This window comes from Aythya fuligula, chromosome Z (assembly GCF_009819795.1).
Source record: "Aythya fuligula isolate bAytFul2 chromosome Z, bAytFul2.pri, whole genome shotgun sequence".
NCBI classification, from domain to species: domain Eukaryota; kingdom Metazoa; phylum Chordata; class Aves; order Anseriformes; family Anatidae; genus Aythya; species Aythya fuligula.
Window position 1 is genome coordinate 74,773,857 of NC_045593.1, and position 24,187 is coordinate 74,798,043.

A 24,187-nucleotide genomic window follows, 5' to 3' on the forward strand; every position below is an offset into this window, starting at 1 on the left:
GTGAAAGTCTGGATCTGCTGTGGGCTGGTGCTGTGGCCCAGAGCCATGCTCCCGGAGGCAAACAAGCCTTACCAGTGAGTAAGCAAGTGCCCTACTTTGTTGCCTCCCCTCTTTCACCCCAATTAAGTAGGGCCGAGCACTTCCTGCCTCCTCTGCACAATGTGGGGGTGACAGAGCTGTCTGGCAAGTCAGTTCCCATTGTATACCAGGGAACTCCACCTTTCTCCATCGAGGTGACTCTCACAGACACTCAAGCTCTTTCCTCCTTTCTAATAACTGGTTCTTTTGCTTGCAACACTTTCAGAGCCTTGCATGAGCACTTCACCAGGGTTATGTCACTATCCATTTGTTATGCTGGCACTTTCCTGGCTCCTTGTCCTTCAGATGCAGTTTGAGGACTTTGCTCATTTTAATGTAAGGCAGAGAGAGATGCTCCAACGGGAAGAAGTACTTACTGGGGCCATTTCTACTTAAGCATCATCCCTCGCACTGCACTGCAGCCTCGCCTCCAGCTTTCCCCCCATCCTCTGCAGACTCCTTTCCAGCTGGCAACGTTCCCCACAGCAAGTGATTAGCACCTCATGGTCCCTGCACTGTGTGTGCCCAGCTGCAGCCCTGCGCCAGCCTGCCCGATGGGGCAATGCGGAGTCTGCAGTTGCTCCCAGCAAGAGCTGGCTGTGAGGTCTGGTGCTCCCGAGGAGCTCTCAGAGGAGGAGGCACGCCCTGGGCATTTTCTGGGCCCCCCATTCCCACCAGTGTCCCAGCAGGAACCTTGTGAGATGTGCTGTGGCTCCCCTTATTGTCTTGTGCTGGCTGAGGAGTGCTCGCTGTGTGAATAACACCAGTGCTGTCTTCATGGGCTCAGCACCTGGATGGCCTGAAGACTGATGCCAAAGCAGTGACTCCACTGTGTTGTGTCCTTCCCCTGCCCCTCTTGCAGAAGGATGGTACCTCGAGCCTCCCTCCCTCCATCTCTTGGTACCACCACTGTGACTTGGTAGTTTGTCTGGGAGGGTTTGTATCACACCTGAAAGGCAGTGTTATCCTTAGCCAAGGGGGCTAAATCTCCAGGAGGGACTGGAATGGGACCGAGGCAACTCCAGTTCCTGCTGGTGATCCATCATTTAATGCTTGATGTAATAGCTCTCTTCCTGGAAATGTTATTGATAAATCAGTGGGTTAGGTGACCAAGTAACCAGGGCCCAGACAGATCTAGCAGCAGACCCTGAGGTCTGGATGGCAATTTTTTTTTCTTTTGATGTTTGTTGTTATTGTTGTTTTTTAATATGTTTTTATCCCGGTGCCACTGTGACAGGATGCCAGTGTAACCCCTGCCCTGTGTTTCACCATGTGAAATATCAGGTTGCCTTTTCATCTGGTGAGGAGCACAGAGCTGGACCCACCTGCTGCCAATAGTCTCCTGAATTGCCCACTGTAGTCAATTCAGTAACAAGAACATCATCAAAAGTCATCTTCAAAGCTAATATCCATGCTAATATTTGTAACTCTGGTCCTGCCTAGCCCTATCTCTCCTCTGCTACAGCTTGCCGTGCCCAGGTTTGGGTTCCTTATGGTGCGTGCCCCACTTTTTTAATATCCTATTGCCACACACCTCTGAAAAAACCATTTTGTTTCCTTGCCTCCACCCAGTCTGGGAAACCTGATGGAGAGGATGGTGCCAGCTCTAGGACAGCATCATGTTGGAGTGTGGCTTCACACTGCTTGTCAGGGACAACAAAAGGAAAGGCACAAACACACAGGTGCTCCTCAATATCAGCAGAGGCTTTCTTTCCTATGCTTGGCTATGCCAGGAAGGCAGTTAGCACAGCTGCAAAGTTGTTTTTTGAAAGGTTCCTATCTATGCTTTTCCTGTTTGCAGGATAAAAGGGGAAAAAGAAGGTCATGTGTCGCCCATCTGCAAGATTAAAAACAAAAAATAAAAGGGTCTGGGGAGAATCAGATGTAGTCACCACTGTGGCTCTACCTGACCTTGTGGCCCTGTGTTAGATCAAGCTAAATCTGCCAAGAAGATACTCTGCCTCTCATTTGCTTTCTCGTTGTGGTGGAGACTGCGGCTTCTTAAAGCCTCCTACAGCATTTAGAGGTGCAATATACTCACCTTATACAGGCCTACCCCAGAAATGATGGATAAATTGTTTCCTTTACAGCCCTCAATTACTTAGCAAAAATACCATGAGGACTGGCAAATGCCATTTTGGCTACGCCATGGGGTGGCAGGTACTTTAGATGTCCTAAGTGTTTCTAATTAAACAAATACCAGCAACTGCTAATAGCAGACTTCGTTGCCAAAATTCCCACCACCCACTGACATGACTGCCTGAGTTGTGCAATGTCTAAATCTGCAGGATTTGCTCACTAGAGAGGAAATCCACACTTGACTTGACTTTCCTCTGTGGGCATTTCTGGTGCTGCGCACGGAAGGGAAGGAGGAGGGCTCTCAGAGGGTGTGAGGGAATCGCTGAACGTGGCCCAGCACCTGCAGGGATCCCTGTGTCCTCAGCCTCTTCCAGTGTACCAGGGTTGTAATTAAACAAATAAGCACTGAATATTCCTGGCATGGGGAGAGTGGTTGGCATGAACCCCCCTGGTTCCCATCAAGCCCCCAGAGTTGGTCTCCAGCCACCTTGTATCTGACACCCTGGCACCTTCCAGCTCCCACATGGGCAAGTGTAGCCATGGCTTTCCAGCAGGGACAGGGTCTCTCCTGGCCAAGCTGAGCAGGAAGGGGCTGAAGCCCTGGGCAAGCAGCAAGAAGCATCGAAGCTGGCCGGCTGCCCTGCTTCCGCACCCTGCAGGGGCACGAAGGCACAGTCAGCTGGATAGAAACACAACACGGGTTTCTGTTTTAATGAGAAAATAATTATATACTTGCATTGTAGGCCTCACAGTCACTATAAAACAGAAGCAGGATAACATTTAAGTGGTTAACATACAGAAAGCCAGGTATTGTTGAAACTGGTTGGTAAGTCATGACAAGGATGCCACCTTTTGGTTGCCAAACAAATCAATGCTACTGTATTTTCCTTCAGACGGCGTCAGTACGGAACAAGGTGAAGCCCAAACTGGCAGCGTTTAAAACGAATTGCTCAGAAAACCTGCACTGTAACCCCAAACTGATTATAATCACTAATGCTAATGCTTAACTATCCCTCAATACACAGTTTCATTAAAACCAGTCTTTGCCACGGGAAAGGATCTGAGTGTTTCTTCTGTGGAGACAAAGTTAACTCTGCAATAGTGCTCCTTGGTTGCATTGGATATAGTTATATATAGATAGATATGTATTACTGGCGTATACTTATAAACACCTAAGCTCGGTAGCATGCAAATGAAATAACAAAGAGGCAAGTAAACGGCATAGCACTCGTGCGGGTGCAGCACTGAATGTGTGCTGCGGACGAGTGTCCATAATTTCTGGAAGAGAAGAACACTGCTGGACGCTAGGTTTGGCTGCTTGGCACCGACACGCTGCATGCCTCCGGTGCAGGGGGCAATGTCATTTGCACTTCAACGACCAAGGGGGGTCAATGCAACTCACGGGGAGGTGCCTCGTGATGGGTGGTCAACGTCAGTGGCTTCCAGTGGGAAGAGCGGGAGGGAAAGGTAGACCTCCAGATTAAAGAAAACAAAAGATGCGAGTTCCTGGGAGCACACACCAGAGGAAGCACTGTCTGATGCAGGACCACCTTCCCATGAGCACAGGGCCATCTCCTCTGCTCAGGACACTTTTCCCGGTCTCATCCCTGTTCTGCCTGGGAGTGGAAGGAGACAGGGCTTCTCTTGGTACAGGTGCATAGCACTCATGGGTGCTGCTACGTGACGTACAGTCCTGCTGGGCTGCGGCACCATTCACTTGCATTTCCCACAGCCTCGTGGCCAGGCTGAACCCACCTGTGGACTGCTGTTCACCTGGATTTGTCAGTGGGTGCCCCTGTCGAGGTTGTCCTGCCCCCATGTGCGTGTGGTGTCCCCCTGCACCCAGGCTAGGGCATCCTTGAGACAAGCTCGCTGCCTTCCTCACAGCAAACAGGCCAGCAGAGCTTTCTTTTGCTCAGCAGCACTAAGGGAGACAATCCACAGAGTTTACGGGTGCCTGTAGTCACATCCACTGCAATTCCCTGAAAATAGGCCTCAAAATGCTATAGTGTCCATGGACAGAGAGCGCATGCTGGAGGAAATTGTGTGTGTGGGAAAAATCATTTGGTTGCAAGCTCTGTGTTTGTTTAAGAAAAGCACCAGAAGTATGTTCACAGTATCGGTACTCACTGGAAATGAGCTCACTGTTTTCAGGATAAAACAGTGTAGCAGGCTGTAAAACCAAGGAGTGGCTTAAGGGAGGACCAGCATTGAGGCCAATAGTTTTTAAAAATAAGTCAAAAACAATAATTGGTTGTTTATAAAAAAGGCAGAACATTTTATATAGAAAAAAAGCTGTCCCCTTTTTCTTTTTTTTTCCTGTTTTTTTCTTTCTTTCTTTCTTTTTTTTTTTTTTTCTTTTTTTCTGTCACCTCCCAAACTTGTTCATTTCTGGTCCAGAAATTATGGTTCCCAGTTGTAAAATACTCTTATTGTATTGCTTGCATGAAAAGAAAAGAGTAAACCCGCAGCCTCTATACTACGTACAAATACAAAGCACAAGAATAAATACCACATTTCTTTTCCTAATTTTCAGCTTACAAAACTGGTCAATACTTTGCAATTGTGACTCATGCAAATACCATGTTGGGTCAAATTTTAATATCACAAATACTGCATTAACTCAGTGCCTTGTTTTTATATCCCCTTTCAGAAAAAAAAAAAAAATAGCACTCACCCCTGTAGCTGGTAAACAGCCTTGGAGAAAATAACACACACACCACCATACGCCTTCTCGCACGCGCCTCACGCCCACACGCACACGTGCACGCACACCCGCACACCCACGCACACACAGATGCACACTAATCCTTCACTGCTGATCCCAAGCCTAAGCAACGACTAGAGGCTCTACGGTCTGCTTGTAGCGCTGAAAACACTGGCTGAATGGCAAAAGTCACGTTTTTCTTCCTGTGTCTGCTCTCCCTTGCTCAATCTTTCTCACTCACTTCCCCCCCCTTAACTTTTGTGTTGCCTGGAAACCTGGAGACTCCCACAAAGCACTCTGCTCCGAAGGCTTTTTATGCTGTATAAATATAGTTAGAGATGTAGCTATCATCTTTCTTCTCTATTTCATACCTCTTCCTAGGCCAGAGTCTGGCTTAGTTCAATTATTGCCTCATTTAAAAATTAAATGTCCTTTATTTGTATTCATTTCCCACTACCTTTCTACTTCAAATTACCCATCTTCATAGATTTTACACATACGCCATTCTTTTCCCTCCCCACCATCAAAAAATAGTTGTCATCCACTAAATACAGATTTTCTATTTAGAAACTTTGTTATGTAAATATGATCTGAGAACCTGGAGCTCAGGTGATATTGCAAGCGTATAGGATCCTAAAGCTAAGGTAATCCATTTGGCTTAGCTCTCATCCCCATCTATTCCACTCCTTAATTGTGATGGCTTGTGTTTGCAACACAAGGACTGTATTTTTACTGAGCCTAGTGGATTGTACATTTGCAATGGCTGCTTCCCCATTTATTTATTTGTTTTTCCTTTTAAACAGATAAATTACTAGATAAGGGGAGCAGAACCCCCTCCCTCCAAAAAAACCCCACCCCGATCCCAGTCCCAAACCCAAACCCTTCAGTCCCCTCAGAGAAATAACATCAGAGGGCAACGTCGTCGTGCTTTGGGGGCGTCTTTGTGGGGGGGCTCGCCGAGGTGATGCTGATGGTCTCGGTGCAGCGGCTGTGGGAGGAGAAGAACCTGGAGGTGGGTCTGTTGGGGGGCTGCAAATCCGGTTGGGGGAATGCATGAGCCCTCCCCTCCAGTTGCTTCTCCGGCCCATGGAGATGGCCTCCCACCGGTCCCGGGGGGTCCCACACCCTGTATCCCCCCCACCCTGGGGGTTATTTCCTAGTGGGCAGGCAGGGGAGAGAGGAGGGGGCATTTCCTGGGTGCATTTTTCCTGTTGTTTTAGGATTGCCGGGAGCTGGATCATTTCTGTGTCTATGTGCATCATAGAGTTTGTTGTGTATTTAATAAATATTGGATTTAAATGCTGCTGCTTTTTTTTTGTTTGTTTTGTTTTTGTTTCATTTTTCCTCCTTTCTCTCTATCTTTTCTTTATGTTGTTGTTGTTTTCGCTTTGTTTTTGGTTTCGCAGCTGCCCTCGTGGTGCTGCCGCGTGGTTACTCGTCCTCCTCCCGGTTGGCGTAGATGCCGGCTTCCCAGCGCAGCGCCAGGGCACTCTTCCTGCGATTCACTCTGGTGGCCTCCAGGACCTGGTTTGGGGAGAGAAAGGGAGAAGACACCTGTCACTCAGCTGCCTTGTCCCCGTGTTGGGGTGCCCCTCCTCTGCAAACCGGGGCGCCGCATGCGATGAAGCGCTTGCTGATGTGACGGAGGTGGGGGTGCACCCGCTGGAGCCTGTGAGATGCTCACCATGGCGCATCACCCCTGTAGGTGAAATTAGGCAGCCCCCCCCAAACCCTTGCATCTTCTTCTCATGGTCTTTGTCTTTGCAGCAGCCCAGACACTGTGGCTGAAGCACTGCTGGAGTGAAAAAAACACTCCGTGAACATGGGGAAGGGGCCCGACACGAGGAGGACCTGCGTGGTCTGCTACGAGATGGGCCCTGGCACAGCTGCATGTTCTTCATACACAAGCACACGCACATATACACACACACGCGTATAAAAAATACTTACAGTCTGTGTATTACATATATATGTGCACACACATGCATGTACAGAAGCAATTATTTTAGGTAGGAAGGTTTTAATATGTGTTCCAACAAGGTGAAAGGAATAATTCAGACCAGATCAAATGGTGTCAGCACGTACGTGATGCGCTGCTCTGAAAATAATGGACAACAGAGGAGTATGACAAAAGGAGATTTGGGGCCTTCCTGCAGAAGCACACAGCAATGTTATTTCCTGACCAACACTGAGTAACAGCCCCATGATCAAACTACAGAGCTGTCAGTGTCCACTGCACTCAGTGGGTTTTAAATCGGCCCTCCCAGAGAAGACATTTTGAAATATTTAAAGTAGTTTGTTTAAACAAACAAACAGAACAACAAGAACAGCAAAAACATGTTCACTGAACTAATGTTTGCCACCCCAGGTCCTCATCGCTTCCTGGAAGTTACTCAGCACTCTATGACTGCAGGGGAGTAACTGGCCTTTTGAGGAAGGGAGATGCCATTTTACTCCATTGTGTAGAAAGCCAGATGTGGTGAAGTCTCAGGCCTTGTCAGGAATAAAAATAATCAACTAAAGACTAAATAAACTGTTCTTTCAGCTTGTGATAAGCTGTGGCTGGACCAGTACACATGTGCTAGGGGCTCTGCTTACAGGAACAAGAACACTTCTTCATTTACGCTAAAGCCCAAACCTCCATTTGGGTCCTGAAGGTGAGGTCGATTGTGTCCACTTTCTGATTTCCTTTATTATTTTCTTGCCTTTATTAGTGCATTTTTTCCTTGATTGTTTAGAGTATGACTATGAACAAGCCAAAGAGCTAAAAGCAAAATCCATCCACCAGAGACAAGTATGAGCCAAATCTCCATCTGCTTCTTAGCACTGACCAGGGCTACAAATCTGGTCCACGTCCACTGGAGGGATTTATTGCTGAGATTTTGCTCAAACTCAGGTCTCCTCTTTGCAGAACCATCATCAGAAGTGGAAAACAGGGTTGAGCAGTTTTTGTTTCACCCACTAGAGGGCAACTGTGCCCACAAACCTAACGATTCATCCAAAAATCAGTGAAAAAATCATTCTGAGACATCAGCCTGCAAGTACTGTGCTGAAACTACTCCAGCTGCAAGGCTGAGGACTGGAGGTTTCACCTGTGTGCCTGGGATATTGAATGCCCGAACCAAGGAAAGACAACCCAAGCTGAGTTTCTGAACAACACAGAAAATAAAACTGGGATGTGCTATTAGGGCATCATCTTCTCATCTTCTCAGAATAGGAAAATACAGAGGCTGCTCGAGGTTTCGCAATGAAAGGTAAAAATAAACAATGTTATTTTTTCAGGTAGCAACAGGAAAATACTGTGAGACAAGAGACTATTGAAGCCAGGACAGGATAATGAGTAAAGAAAACACAGAAAATTGTTGTTTTCCCCCCTGCATAATGGAATAAACATGAAAAAGTAGCCAATCCAGCACAAATTTCAAATCAAAACTTCCACTGTCACAAAGTTGTGGTATATTTAAGTGAGGTCTTATGAATTTGGCCTGTAGGTTTATGCTAGCTGAAAATAACATGGATTTTATCTAATTGATAACAGTTTCTGGTCAGTGTCTTCCTTGCTGGAAATCATCCAGCTGCAATGGTCTTTGATGGTGCTTGTAACAGTCAGGACCCTGAAGATTTTGGATCAGTCAGCTCGTCGTTGTCTTAAGAGGCAAGTTAGGGTTTCTTCCTTTTACCACCTGTCTGCAAATGTGCCCAGAAGCCTGTCTTCTTCTGCAAACATCACCAGAACTGTTAGAAGAATTATGTCAGAGACACGGAAGGCAATGAACACAGGCTTAGCCTTTGCAGGAAAAAATGTACTGATATCTGGTGTATTATTAAATACTAGTGGTGTGCCTAAATGGGTAGTTAACAGCTAAGGATCCTTTAGAGCAGCTACCCCAGAAGGATCTTTTTAACTTACTGAAAGGAGTGTTTGACCTGCTGTGTCAGTTTTACACTTGCTTGAGAAAACAAGTACACAACTGGAGTTGTCTGAAATTGGTGGCTGAGCTCAAGGAAGGCCACAAAGCAAGCAGTCTGCTTGTCCTTGGGCTGTTGACCTGAGCTGGCCGTGCCCTAGTAGTTAGGCCTTGGCAGTCAAACAAGTAATGTGACATAAGATATCTCCTATTTGGGAAAGGCAACTTGCCTATGAGCTGCATTAACAGAGGAAGAATTTGGAGCACAGAAATTGCCGCAAAGGAAGGACACATACCAAGATACATATACATAAGGTTGTAGAAACCTCTTGGTAAAAAACTGCTGCATGGATCTTGTGGTTACAGCTCTGGAGTCATGCTAAGAACCCCAGAGGGCTCTTTATTGGCAGATTTGATATAAGATAATTTGAGGATTTGAAGAAAAGACTGAAATGGCTACCACTGTCAGATGCAAGATTAATTTATCTATCCACCCTAGAGATGGAGACCAATCTGTCATGAATCTCCCTCCAACACACATAATAACTGCTCTCTTACTCGTAATGAGAATAGAAAGCAAGATAAAGCTATGCTTTAGTCCACAGCACCAGCTGGTGCTGAGTGAAACACACTACTGTACAATACAGGCTAATTTTTATTGTGCAGTGGCAGCAAGTCTGATGTGGAGGTAAAAAAGAATTTCTAGAACTTCATATTTTATTGATTCTTCCCATCTGGACTTGGAGGAACCAAAAGCTGCAAACGAAAGAAAATGCGAAGGTCTGAGTGACTAAATTCTGACAGTTTCATGCAGAAAGATACCTCCAGGGAAGTGCCCCGTGCACAAACAGAAGAACGAAGGCACAAAACAGACTGGTTGCTGCTGCAGATGTGACTGTGCCTGCTCAGGAGCAGAAGACCAAATGCTTTAACATGAAACTACAGCTACTGAGGGACAAAACACACCTGGTTCTTCAGTACAAAGATATTTGTTATACTGTCCCTACTTAGTGCTAATGCCCGAATATACCAGACCTCTAGTGAGCACAGTGAGCAGCTGAGCAGCTGAACCAAAACGTGTTTATCTGAAACAAGACAGTAACTGTACTACTGCTGCTGCTCTGTGTTGTAACATAAACTGTGTGTCCTCTGCCATAAAAGCTAGTATGCTGGTTTTCTATTTTGTAAGCAAAAAAATTTCATTAGTCACTTAAAAAACTAAGTATTACCTTAGTGCAGTTATGACCTAGAGCATGATTAGTACCAAGCAAACTCAGAGTAATGCCCAGTAAATCTGAAAATACTTTCAGTTCTAAGGACAAAAGCAGATGGTTTTAAGGATAAATACAATCTGCATATGAGCAGGCACACAGTTATCAGTGGTGCCTTTAAACCTTCAAAAGTGCTTGCTTTAAACACAGGCTTCGCCGCTTCTGCAACATCTTTGCAGGGCTGCTGCCATGCTGAGAAGTCACATCTTCTCTCCAGTCCCCATTCACATGCATTGATTTCCAGCCTTCACCTTGTATTAACCTCCTTTTACAAGGTGGACGTGCAACCTGGGGCATGTTGAATCTACACCTTAACTCCTGCCTCCCACACAGCATCAGATCCTCTGACCATTACTGAGCACTCGTGGGCCATAACCCAATTGTTGTGCAGGTACTGTGGGGGAGAAGAGGCCTGGCCTCAGTGTGAAATCAGGTCTCTGGAAGTACACTGCTCCTATACTGATTAATTCCCTATAAATACTCCACACAAAGATCAATCACTGGCTGGTATCAGTGAGATAAAACCCAGAGCAAGCTATTTAACGAATTGGGAAGGACATAGATTTTACTTGTCTTTACATCCCAGGACAGATGATGATCATATACTTGTCTCAAGGCAGCTGATGTGGTAAAGATGTGCTATGAAACACAAGAAGTAGTGAAAAGTTTATGTGTGTAATGCAATGCTGATGCTGGCCAAACAAGTGTCAGTCATTACCAGGATCTGTTTAGATAAGACCCTTAGAGAAGTCCAGATTTACACATACACCTGCATAGAAAATCATAGGTAGTTGAAATCTCCACGTTATTGAGCACATTGTTCCTAAAAAACACTGCAAAACTATATCTTTTATCAACTTCCTCCTCCTAAAATTGTTGCATTTGGAAGAGCCCAGCTTTGCAGGGACAATAGCTGTGCACACAACCTGCTAACATGTCAAATGTCACTGAAAAACCACTTTTTTTAAGCAGGTCTGTGTTTCTTCTAAGTTGAGACCAACACAGATGCTAAGCTGTGTTGTCACATCACAAGGCACATGGACGAGAACAGGCTCACAAAATAGACAAAGCTGAGACCGTGCACTCAGATCTGTCTCTCTTCTTCCACTGATGAAAGGTTGGTGTGCGGGTTCCTTACAAAATGCTTAAGATTTTGCTACTGCTACATACCCTGTAATCAGGGATGGAGGAAAACCACAGCAGTTTCACGCGGTGTCTGAGCTTCCCTGGACCCCAGGTTCAGCTTCATCAGCCGAATGGTAACAGGGATCATGGCAAAAAGTTCTTGCTTCATGCCTCAGGAATGCTCCAGTCCTGGGCAACAGCTCCCATCCCTTTAATTGCAACCTCTCCCATGCCAGAAGTTGTAATTAGAATCCGGGGGTAAGAAAACCAGCCACACAAACATTTGTTGATGAGAGATAAGACCCCCACACATATTTGCATCCCAGTTTTGATATGAAACAGCACTGGCACACAGCATGAAAATGCAAACTGCAGCAACATGCACTTGGAACCACCATGCAAGAAGAAGCAAAAGTAAATAAGCAGTTGAAAAGTACCTCGGAAGTAACCTTGCTAGACAGTAATTTACAGGTGTACTGGCAGAAAGGGAAAAGACCAGCATTAGTACATTGAACAAGCATGTTACAACTAGGAAACAAGAACAATATAAATAAATTGCAAGAACTGGCTCATCCCAGAGTATAGGATTTCAAGCAACTTGGTGTCATGGAAAAAAAAAATTAAAATATTAGTCCTTTTTTTTTAAAAAATGATGTTGCTTGGCCAGTCTCAGTCTTGTTTACTGTCAGTGCTTGACTCATTGTTTTGCTGCTGCTTTTTCTCTTTTTCTCACCTGCTGAAGCCTACACATCCTCTTGGGAAGAAACTGCCCACTTGCTGGAGCAGTGAGGTTCTTCCAAGAGCAGATGCTCCTTATTTGCCCGCTGTTTCTGAAAGCCAACTCTTGCAAGCCCCAGCAGGAGCTGCCCTGTTGTAACCACTCAAGCTAGCCATGAAACTGAAGGTGGTGGTGTCTATGGGAGAGGCAGAGTAGATGTTCTGTTGAAACCACTCTAGCCTTTTGGTACACTGTATGCAGGGAGAAATGAAACCCTACAGACTGCTCCTGTTGGTATGCTCAGAACATGATGGAGAACTTCCACAGACATTAAACCTCTCAAAGACCCCATCCAGGGGACTGGCTAGGGGAAGCAAGGCTCATCACCATGTGCCAGTTCACATTCCATGCCACAACAGGAGTCCAGCAGACAACCATGTCTTGCTCCAGTGAAGCTGAAGAAGGTTTTTCAATAGCTTCAGCAGGAGAAGGGACCAGAAAGCTTCTGGTGTGCACTGGGAATTCATCTGCTTGTGCTTCAAGTCAGCCCTCCTACTATGTTTTAGCAGAAATGCAACAAGATCCCTGCACATTTCACTCCTTCTGGTTCTCTTGTGCTACTTCATAATATTCACCAGTACAGGTTAGGAGTTGCCAGACCAGTGTGGTCTGGTATTCACATTACAAACCTCCACTTACTTCCATACACCTAATGAGACTCTGCCTCTAAGAGTTACTAGAAAGCACTTTGCTTGGAGCATGAGCTCCTTGCAGCTGGGATCATCCTTCTGACGTCTCTGGGAAGTGCCTGGAGGACTCTGGCTGCTTCAGCAAACACAAAACAAGAACCGCATCCATTTAAGCAGTTTTATATCTCATGCTATGTCTCACTATATTCTGCACTGACTACTCACAGCAATAACGAGTATGAAGGAGAAACATCTTGTGCATTGTTGGGAAACAGGCTGTGCAATGTATGCACCTGAATTTTGGGACTTCCAGCTATGAAATTCATAGCTCCTCTTACTATTGCCTCCAGTAAAGAACATGTTAATTGGGTTGAACTCTACTGTAGCAATAAGTGAAATGCAGGCGCCCATTTCCCAGACTGAAATTCTGGCCAATTTTCGTTTTCTATTTGTGTGGGAGAAAGACAACAACTCCAGCGGGAAACAGCATGCTGCACACTCAAGGATCCAAGTTAATTTTTGAGATGTTCTGAGTCTGGTTCTCCAAGCGACTGCTTGTAGGGAATTTACCCACTTACACTGAATCCCAAGCACGCTGGGACTGGACTTTGGGAGTCTATGAACAAAGGCATCGATACAGATCTGACCCATTAAGTTCAAAGAGCTGCTACAATAACCCAGTGGAAGGTCTTGATGGTATGCAAGTTAAAATAGCCTGGCAGCTGCCTACTGCTCTTACTATTAATTTAATTAACTTAATGAATTAAAATGATTATTTTTTTTTTTAGCTGCCTTTGATATTTGCACTGAGACTCTCTCTTACACCCCAGTAGCACTCATCCTTCCATTTCCATCATGCTGACCCTTACAATGTGTTAAAACCCTTAAACATCTGCAAGGTGATCTGACCAGATTCTAGGGAAACACACATTTTTGTTCTCCAAATCTTGGATCTCATGAATCGTGGTCTCCGTCACACAGCAGACAGTGAAAAGGCAAGTGCACTTACACTGCTGTCATCCATCCTCTCTCGTCTCTTGGTTTTGTGTGTTTCATAATCCTCCAAAAGGGTCTCCATCAAGTTCTTGGGCCGCTGGGCTCCTGCAGGCTCCTCAGACGGCAGGTCAGTGTGTGATATGGGGCCCTCTGCAGTGGGGGATGGAGGAGGCTTGATTTTCTCGATCTTTCCTGAAATGACATGGAAAAGGAACAATCTCCTCTAAGGTCAAAGACTCACCAAGTTGTTCCCAAAAGAAGATAGCTGGAGAAGCATTTTTAGCAGGGTTTGAGTGAAGAAGCAGTTTGGAATGAAGCTTAGGAAACAACCTGATAAACCAGAATGGTCAAAGGGTTTTAAAACACTCCCCCTCTTCCTGAAATCCACTACATCAAAACATTGCAAAACCTTTCTACAAAACCCAGCAAAAATTACCACATGACAAAAGGCAGACTTAACACACAACCACTATTTGCAGGAGGATCTGGCTGGCCTATCTCCTACATGACTCACTTCAGTGATCTGGAAATGTACATAAGATACTGGAAAAACGCAAGATTATTTATTTTCTTCCTCAGACAATACCATGCACTGGATACCACTGTGCAATAAATGTCCAGAGAAGGCAGGCTGGCTAAAGAGTGCTGGCTATTTTTCTTCTTCCAGTGCTCTTTACCTGCCTTGTAAGAGCTCAAAGCTCCCTGATGTTACTCTCCCCTAGGATATATCCCACAAGTTACAGATGGCCACAGCAAGGAGGCCACTTCAAGGAGCTGCAGGAGAGCTGAGGGTTGTCCTGGGGGTGGATGCTGGCGGGACAGCATCCTCTGGGGAGGACAGCCTGTGCTTCTCATCACCACGCAAGGATCCAGCTGGCAGAAGACTATGCGTCGGTGGCTCCAGGGAGGAGAGCCCTGCGGGGAAGAACGAAGACAACAGGGGCAGGCTGTGGATGTGGGAATGTGGGAATACGGTGTGCAGGTCCTGTCCTGGCTGACAGCAAAAATAAATGAAGGGGTGAAAGGGTCCTATCTGTTCACGCCAGAAATATGCTTGGCTACAATGCGAAAAAAAAAAAAAAAAAAACAATTGCTGAAGCAAAACTGGGTTCCCTTTTCCATATCATGACAGATCTTTGAAATAAGACTGTTCAATGGACGGGGAATAAAAAATAAAACAAAACCACTACTGAACCCCAAACCGTACAAATAAGTGAAGTAGCCAGAAAGATCATGCAGATTTTCACGAAATTTCCTGTGGATAGACAAACGAAAAACCAAGCTTCTCCTTCAAAATCCGTTGTTAACAGTAGTAACCGCTAGGGAGCAGCCTTGAAATCTCCTCTAAGAGTCAGCAGTACTTAATGGAAGAAGTGAAACCTGAGTCAGTATTACAAGAAATCCCCTTGTCTGTCTTGTTTCATTTCTGACCAGCGTGGAAAACCCCAGCATCACTAGTTTCTTATTACAGGCTTACTTTAAGCTGTCTGGTGCAGGGATGAGGCTGGGAATTTGAGCACCCCCCAAGCAGAGGGGGTATTTCCATGAGCAACCATCACCCTGCTCGTTATGTCCAGTGGGTAAAAAAAGACTGCTGGAAATGAAAGGCTTGGTTAAGGGTCAGATATCCCGTTTTATTATTTCATTCTTGAAATAGTAAGTAACTTCTTGGTTGTCCACCCATCCCCAGGGATACAGACCCATCACAGGCTGCTCAGTCTGACAGACAAGCTTTGTTGAAGCAAACAGCCCTTTCCACTCCATGCCCCTGAAGAATGATGTTAAGAATGGGTTTTGGGGATCCACATTTTAGATGAGAGCTGTTATCTTCAATCAGACCCATCCTACCTGAGTAGAGGGCCCATCCATTTCCACGCTGTGACAGCAACCCTGCAGCAGTGTGCTGCTGTCTGCATCAGCAGTGCCATGGTTCCTTTTTCACAAATAGGGAAGCCAAGGTAGAAACATGCCTTGCCCATAGGAAAACACGGGTTTGTTGGTTTGCATCCACAAGAAATTACCCTTACGCAACCATTTTCTCTGTGTATGTGTATGAATTACACTAAAAACTGGGATTCAGAGCCTCATTTCGACTGCTTTTCACAGAAGAGCAAGTTTCTCCCGTAAGTTTCACCTAAAAATGTGGTGAAAGTGAGTAAGAGGGTGGCAGAGAGAAATCCTACCTGTGCCAACAGTGTCAGAAAGGCTGGCAAATGGCACAGCCAGGGGAAGGCTGTGGTTGGGAGACAGGGCCTTGTGAGGCCTGAGGGCTCTGAGATCCACCACAGACATCCCCACGCGCCTGAGCAGAGCTGGGCTCCAGCGCAGACCTCCTCTGCCAGCTCAGGCTGTGGTAGACATGTTGCTGGGTTCATTTTCTTCTGGCAGATTTCCATCCAGATAAGTGCCGTTCTCAGGCAGTAGGTATGTTCAGCGTAAAAGCATCATAACACACCATGATCACAGGCGCTTTTGACTTTTTTTCTACTTTTGCCTACTGTCTGATCCTCTCAGACACTGCTGGTGGTCCTTGCCCAAATCCACGCTGAGCAATAATGGACCTGTGCTCTCAGTTGAAGGCAACAGGGTCACATTTGTGGGATACCAGCAAAAACTGCAGCCCCCAAGTCACACTTATATGTGGTAACAGAGGGTATCATCCTCCTCCTCCTCCAGGGGAAGGCACTCACCTGTAAAGTTGTGTTTTTTCCCCTCTGTTAAAGAAATTCTTTATGTTCTGTGAAAAATATTCCATGACCTCAGTCCTGGTGGCAGCTGCCCCCAGTGTATGACTTCAGGGATCTATTAGGAATTTTTATTTATCTTTATTTCTTCCCCTATTTTCACCTCTGAGCTGCTGCTATACCCCAGTTGAGTGTCTGAAAGACATCTCCTAGCACCTCTGTGCAAAATAAAAGACCTGGAAGAGCTGGGGATGGGTCAGCTCCATCCTAGCCTGCAGACTCCCAAGGAGCAAGAGGGGTTTTGAAGAAGATGACTTAACCACCCCTCAGAGATGATGAGTGTCCAAGCATTTTCTGCAACCTGAGGAAGGATGGGCTGTGCATGCTCTGCTGGTCTGCTGCAAAAGTAGGAAGTTGTGACAGGATAGTAGTGGGAACAAGGGCCTGAGCCACCAGTAAGTAACCGACTGGTACCAAGGACCAGCATACATGTTAACTAGGGTACAAAGGAGATGAGAAGAACCAGACTTTGTCCAGATAAAAATGACTGTTTTACAGAGGCTGTTGGCATTCTTAAGATATCTACACAGCACAGAAAACTTTTCGACAGAAAGTACTTCAGCAAGATTGCTCATTTTAGAAAACGAGTCTGTGCTGATGTCAGGGGATAGCTCAAATATCTACAAAAATACTACCCCTGTAATGTGGAGCCTCATTACCACTTCAGGTGAAAGGTGGTCTTTGACCTTGAACACCAACCGAGCAACATGAATATGCAAACACAAACAAGCAAACAGAAAAAAAAAATGCACACTGCTTTAAGATCCTTTCACTTCATGTACAATCTCCACTAGGGAAGACATAAGAAAGCAAATGACAAATGAGCTGGGCTAGTAGGCTGCTAAGGCACTCCTGGAGATGTCCTGTCCAGAGGATGAGCACGCCAGAGAATCCTTGCAGAAGGGAATGCTGAACTTTTCCTTCTCCGTACTGGTGTTCATGAAACAGCAAGGAATCAGCATCTTCCATGATCTTACAGGCTGCACTTCTGCTCAGGCATTTCTCAAAATTCTCCTTTTAAAAAGGGGATCATGCACATGTATGACTCCTATTCCTACTCTTTGCACCTATAATTGGCATTATTAACTTTGCTATGGCCACAAATATAAAAAATATCTTGCTCCAGAGTTTTTGCTTCTCCTCCCACTCTACAAAAAGTCTCTCCAGGCTGAGGTTGAACCTGAGAAATTTCCTTTAGTGTAGGTATTTATTGGTGAAAAAAGAGAGTGGAAAATTGTCTTCAGGCTGAAATGACTCCTCTGACAGAGGCTTACACTCCACAGCTGTTACTCAGGAGAAGAAAGCCAGACAGACAGCATGCCCAGCATTCCTCACCATGTGGAGGGAAGAGTTACCCTGACATTAAAAGATCCATGATCACTCACATTCATAAACTGCAGTTTCCCTCTGGGCTTTTGCCTTCCTGAAAGCCTTCCATTCAGCTCATAAACTGGGAATGACAGAAGATGGCTAATTAGTGGGGAGCTCTCCCAGGTTGATGTGCAGATGGAGCCGAGCTCCTACACAGGAGACCAAGGAGTGCAGCGCTGCCTTGTGCCTCATGCAGCAATGCTTTGGTCATAAACATCAAAGAGGGAAACGTGGCAGCTTCATGACAGCTTCCTCCAGGCATGGCTTCTCATGCTAGGGATTTCCCCCTCCCTTGTCATGAGACAGCAAACATTCTCTCCGACTAAAAAGCCTCCACTGAGCCCAGCCCCCTCACATAATGATTTTTACAACTCAAAGATAAACTTCCTTTGCTGAACAGGATTATGACACGTACACGCTAAAATGCAAATTTTTCATAGTCCAAGTAATTCTAATAAAAAGGATGTGGTCATTACATCATCATATGCAGACTGGAACCCCTCGTGTTGCACACTCATCACCCTGTTCTAACGAGCTATCAAACAGCCCAGCTGATTGCCCGGGAGGGACGATGAACCACCTGCATTAGGTAGAAGAAAACCACTGGAGTGCTATGCAGCTGCTCACCCTTTCCATGTTCCACCTTAAAGCAAAACAACGCAGGAACTCTTCAAATTGAAATACAGTTTCACAAATATTTTGGGATCCACAGTGTCTCTACTTTTAGCCAGGCATTTTTTTTATTGTTATTTTTTTTGGCAAGTCCCGGGTTTCATTGTGCAGATGTAACTTCTGGGGAAAGGAGTTCACATAGGTTCTTCCCTTCACCACTCTGACATGACTCTGCAGAAGATCTTGTCCTGTGTACGCATTACACATAGACATCATTCTGCTAAACGGCTCTGTGTCTTGCTCCAGTGCTCTGAGATGAGTTAAAAGGCAGCTTTGAAACAGCCTTAAAGGATACTTGTTACCAGTACAAAGGTTTATTGCTGGGGTCCCTGTGGGCTTGTGCTGAGTGGCTGTCAGATGCCAAGTGTGGTCTCACCCTCATTTCCCTGAAGTTGTATGTCAGGGTGGCAAAACAGCCTGTTTGCTACCTAAAGTAATTAGCAGTTATTTCACACAAACACCCACGTGAATCGTGTTAATCTTCCACACTCAGTCAAAATAGCAGTTCAGTTCACTGCAGTCAATTTTTGCTGGGTTGTGTTTCTCTTGCTGCACAGTGGCAGTTCCAGGCAGGGAAGAGTGGAAGGAGCAGTAAGTAACCAGGGAGCACCACAAGTCCTAGCAAAGCTGCTCTACCCACGCCCCACCAAACAGCAACCTGGGGGATAGGTCATTTCTAATCAACTTAGTTGATTAGAAAACCTCCTCAAAAGATTTCTGGTGAGTTTACGCCTCCTCACTCAAGGGTTAATAACAGATTTGACAAGTTTAGACTTGACTCCCTAGTTTCTCTCTGCCAAGGCACCCTGAAGATGCTAATTCTCTGGCAAAGGCAATTTGAAGACAGAAGTGCCTCCGTTCCTTCAATTATTATTTTTTTTTCCACAACAAACTAGACGTTCAGATTACAGCATCATACATTCTATAGAGCATATTCCTCATTATACCCATCTATACCATACTTTTCAGTTCTGTAAATCACCTCTGTAACTGTCAGGAGTGAAGTATTACAGACAGATTTTGTTGCCTCTACTGAATCTCCTTTTGCTGCTATTATTGTAAATACTGAAAAGGTGCTGTAAAATATTAAAACAGAAGTTGCTGCAATCTTCCATGGGTTTCCGTGGTATTCCTTCTAATTATTTTCGAGGATACCTGCAAGCTTTACTTGCAACACAGCCGGCTAACAGGACAGCAAGGACAAGGTGAGCTGAAGGTACTCACCCTGCATTGCCAAGGATGTTGAGCTAGTTTACAGCAGCTGAGAGCTCTTCTGAGGCACATCCACTGTTTAAAAAGCAGTGGAAGTTGAAGATTTAAGAAAGTCTTAGACAACGCTCTTTTTTGTTCTTTTGATCCATGACATCATTGCACACATTTATCTTTTTCCTAGAAATTATTTCTTTGCCTTGTCACCAGCTGCAAACTGCAGTAATTTGAGTCATTGGCAAATACATCCCAATTTTCTTTCCTGAACATACGGCAGTTGGACATTTAAAGAAAACTGTCTGGAATGATTCATTACAAATATAAGTTTATATTCTCATTAAAATGTAATTTACAAAGAGCATTTTAACATCAGAGAAAAAGTAAATGCCTTGTTGTGTAGAGAAATAAGAACTACCAGAAGTCTACTGTTTTCCCAGATGCTCTGTTAAAACAAGCATTAGTGTCAGCAGCCCTTCCAAAATCACTTGTGAAGAAAACGCAACCAACCATTATCGGCCTCATTTCAAGCACTTGAGCTACAGAACAACTGCTGTTTTTCAAAGTGGTCACGAGCACACCTTTACAGAACGAGGACTTCTACTAGCTGAGGACCATGGTGCCATGTCTCTTACACCTTGTCAGATATTGCTCAAAACACACAATTTTTGGAGACTCCTTATCAAAAAAATTTGTTCTACAGGAGTAATAATCCAAAGAATTTATCACTCCAAAGAATTTATCAACATCTGCTACGTTTGTTTTTTTTTTTTTTTTGGCAAGAAACGGGTTAAAATCATCTTCACAGAAAAAACAAAAACAAGTATTAGCTATTTATATGCTGCGTAACACTCACAAAATTCAAACTCAAATTGGGTAATGGACTCAATCCAGACCTTTTTGAAGTCTTCAGTGGCTTTCAAAAGAAAAGAATCATCCTGCCCAAGTTTTGGAAGCATTACTGAGGCAGTCAATGATTAATGGAAATAAGGACGAAATTTAAGCACTCTGGGTAAAATTAATGCTTCTTCACAATGACCGTGGTTAATAAAAACTTCTAAGTGCTTGCAAAGCATATGTAAATCTATACTCATAAAAATCACTACACAGAAATGAGCTTGGCATGTGTTTCTGTTTTTTTTTTTTCTTTTTTTCTTTTTTTTTTTTTTTCAGTTTTTATGATATATTAAGAAGTCATGAGTGTTTAATTTTTATTTTTGAAAGGGTGAAGGGAGAGAGATTTACACTGTAACTGCTGTGAATGCAAGCCACCATAAGGAACCAGAAGCTGATGAGGCAGAAGAGGACTTCTACTGAATTTATTAAACACTTTGTTTGTGACACCTGTTTAATCCAGTGATGAATGACATCAAATGAAATGTATGGCACTGCAAAGCTCTGGAGATCTTTTAACCATATAACGTTCTCTACGAAAGCCAAGGAATACCTGACAATAGACAGCAAAACACACAAAAAGAAACCCAATGCAAAATCTGTAATCTCAACAATCTTAGCACTTTCTTAGTGACTTGCAAGAAAACCGAAAGTCTGTTCAAACAGGCCTTGTATGCTCATCTTTCAAATAGCCACATAGGTGCAGTAAATGCTGCAATCCTTCCTGATGAGGATCCCGTTTCATTCTGGGTGGTTTGAGCAGCACAGCAATAAACTTGCCATGCTACAACATGGCAGGGGATGAACACTGTGCATCATTTTCTAATAATGATCAGTAAGGTACATAAGTTACTTCTGCACTAGGAGTCCTCACAGACAGACAAAAAGCTGAGTTGTCACAAGTCCTCCTCCTGGCTTGAATACCACAGTTTCCAGGCAGATGAAATCATGACAACCCTCCCACCCCCTGCAAAGCAAATGTTGTATTCAAACAAAAGTGGCTTAAAACCAAATCTGAACTGACTTACTGTCATGTTTTGTTTTCCCTCAGATGCTTTCGGTGCTTACCTGGTGCAGTTTTGTAAGACACTGTTCTGGTGGGCAGGGCTGGTGCACTCTTCATAACAGGGCTTGGTGCCACCTGCAGACCTTGCCGCTGCCTCTTCAGCTCCTCTTCTCGCTGCTGGGCAGCTCTGATCTCTTCTTCTATCATTGACAAAGTCCGCTGCTTCCTCGACCGTAACTTGAAAGGGCCCACGGTCACTTCAGGCTCTTGTGTGGCAAGGATGGAGGCAGTGCTCCTCAGCTCAGCTGCCTCTGAATACTTGCTGAAGTAGCTGACTTCGTGCCTGTTTTCCTCCACAAGGAATGGCTGGGTGGCAGAGTACGCAGGTGACTGCTGCAAACTCTTCCCTTCCCTGAGTCCTGAGTCTTCCTCTTTTGAGGTCTTTGGTATGGTGTCCCTTTTTTCTTGAACAGGTGAAGATACCTGGGGTGGCTCAAACATCAGGTTCTGCTGCTCCCTGGGGGCTGGAGCTAGCCTGGTGGCAGCTGCCTGCTCTTTGACAGAGATCTCCTGCTCTGCTGGGATCTTTTCTTCCTTACAGTTTGCCTTATCTGCTTGCTCAGCTATGGCTTGTTGGATGGCATTTTGAACAAGCAGGCCAGCGTGGTACTCCAGCTGGTCATCAATCACCATGGAGTCTGCCAAAGTGGAGGACAGCGAGTCGCATCCCGGGTCACTGAAAGATTTGGAGATGCCTTCGTCCCTGCACTCTGCCGGAGTGTCGGCCTGTGGGGTCTGTGGCAGGGAGAAATCAGCCAGAGAGCTTTCCTGCAGGGCGCTCATGGTCTCGTTGGAGGCACCACTGTCACTGATGTTGTCCATGCTGAAGTCATTGGAAAGGGTCTCCAAAACGGTGGTATCCTGAGACCTTACAGACAGGTCATCCAAACCAGAGTCGAGCTCCTCTGGAGGTGAAGAGGCGCTGGCTGACTTTGGGAGCTGGTCTAGCACGCCCTGCCCGTCATCCTTCACCACTGTGAAGACTGCTCTTGCACTCATGAACTCTCCATCCTCTGCCCACAGTTTTGAGGCCTGTCCAGCTCTGGTGCTATCACTACATGGTGACTCTCTCATGGGGTCAGCAGTGTTACTCTGAGTATTTGTGTCATCCTCTGAAGCACAGGAGACCTTCTGTGCTTTGACAACAGTGACATCACTACCCTCAAGTTGTCCTGTTTGCCCGTACATAGAAACGGGTCTTGTCACAGTGGACAGTGGCCTGTCTACAGGTGAAGGATTGAGGCTTTTGTAGAAGGGTTTGATGGAGAACATCTTGGGTGTTCCTGACCGCCTTGGTGGGACCTGACCCTGAGAAGGACCTGAATGCTCCATCAGCTGGAACTGCTTTCTGGCAGCTGAGAAATCAATTTGCTCTGTGACAATATCCTCTTTCTTGATATTCACTGGCTCTGGTGGCACAAAGGAGCAGCTGACCTGTTTGGGGGATGGTGGTGTTGCACCTTGCTGCTGTTGTCTCTCCTTGCGCTCTTTGTACTTCTTGTGGGACTCCAGGTGCTCTTCATCCAGTTGCTCCTCCAGGGTCTTCTCCTGGGGAGGATTCCACCATTTGGCGGCAATGTTGGGGTTTTTCTTGACAGCCTGGCTTTTAATGAGTTCCCTTCTTTCCTTTTCAAGTTCCATCATCTCTTCTGATGGTCTCACTTTGCGGACCTTGTACTTTTCCTTCTCATCCTCCTCTTCAAAGAGCTTAGAGGGTTTTTTGTCTTCGTGGAAAGCTCGTAGTTCAAACTTAGCCTCTTTCTTAAGGGTTGTAAAAGTTGCTTCTCCGTCCTTAGAAGATCTTCTAGAACTGTTTGAAGATGTGGGACTTCCTGGCATCTTCAGGCTCTCCCTAATGTCTTCCTTCAGCGAATGTCCATTAGAGTTCAGGTTCTCATCTGTTACGCTAGCTTCATGTGGTTCAACTACCAAGGGTGCCTGCTTGTCAGCTACATTTCCTTCCCCTTCATTGGGTACTGAGTCATTTGGGACATTAACAGATGCTCCTGAGCCATCCATAATGGTCACAGCACTTGGTTCAGGGGAGGATGTCCCATTAAAGGTATTATCTGTGGCAGAATCACAGCAGTTTGCCTCCAGCACCTCATCTAGATATCTGATCTCTTTAGCAACTTCACTGTCCAGAGATTCATGCCTGTCCTTAAGTCCATTGTGGCTGGCAGCAGGAGAAAAAAAGTGGGTTGGATTGTCTACAGGATTTGGTGAAGCCACTGTGGTGATGCTTTTATGTTCAGAAACTGGAACTTCAATTTCCATTTTTTCTTCCTTTGCAGCAAGCACAGTAGCTGGCTCCAAGAAATTGGCACAGTTTTGGTCTCTGTTTTTTTTTAACCTGATGTCATCCTCCGGGTTTCGGGAAGATTTCTAAAATAAAAGAGAACAAAACTATGATGAAGTCCAAAAAAAGAAGCATTTTATTTTACACAGAGTAAACACCATCTGGAAAGAAAATCCTAGTGCTTTTTAAACTTGAGATTAAGGCAGCCCTTCTGAGAAATAGAAGGCAAAGCAAATCATTAATACTTACAAAAACCTCAAAGTTACCTTACCATAAACTGCACAAAAGACCAAAACAACAACAATCTATCATTTAAGTATCTCCCACATGGTTATCATCTTCACTTGGTCATCATTTCATGTCT

At 45.2% G+C, this 24,187-nt stretch overlaps 1 protein-coding gene across 6 annotated transcripts in view; it reads right to left on the bottom strand.

Annotated features, from left to right (window-relative positions):
- Window positions 1-6,233: 6,233 nt before the first annotated feature.
- LOC116501227 (A-kinase anchor protein 2-like) overlaps window positions 6,234-24,187 on the bottom strand; it is a 158,571-nt gene continuing 140,617 nt past the window's right edge. For 5 of the 6 annotated variants that reach the window (XM_032206767.1, XM_032206764.1, XM_032206768.1 and 2 more), the window contains 4 exons: window positions 21,527-23,909; window positions 13,585-13,763; window positions 11,606-11,644; window positions 6,234-6,388 (listed from right to left, as the gene is read on the bottom strand). In XM_032206767.1, coding sequence (XP_032062658.1) covers window positions 6,296-6,388; window positions 11,606-11,644; window positions 13,585-13,763; window positions 21,527-23,909 — 2,694 coding nt within the window. In that variant the 3' untranslated portion in view covers window positions 6,234-6,295. The remainder of the gene's footprint in view (window positions 6,389-11,605; window positions 11,645-13,584; window positions 13,764-21,526; window positions 23,910-24,187) is intronic. The other variant, XM_032206765.1, reaches the window with a different exon arrangement.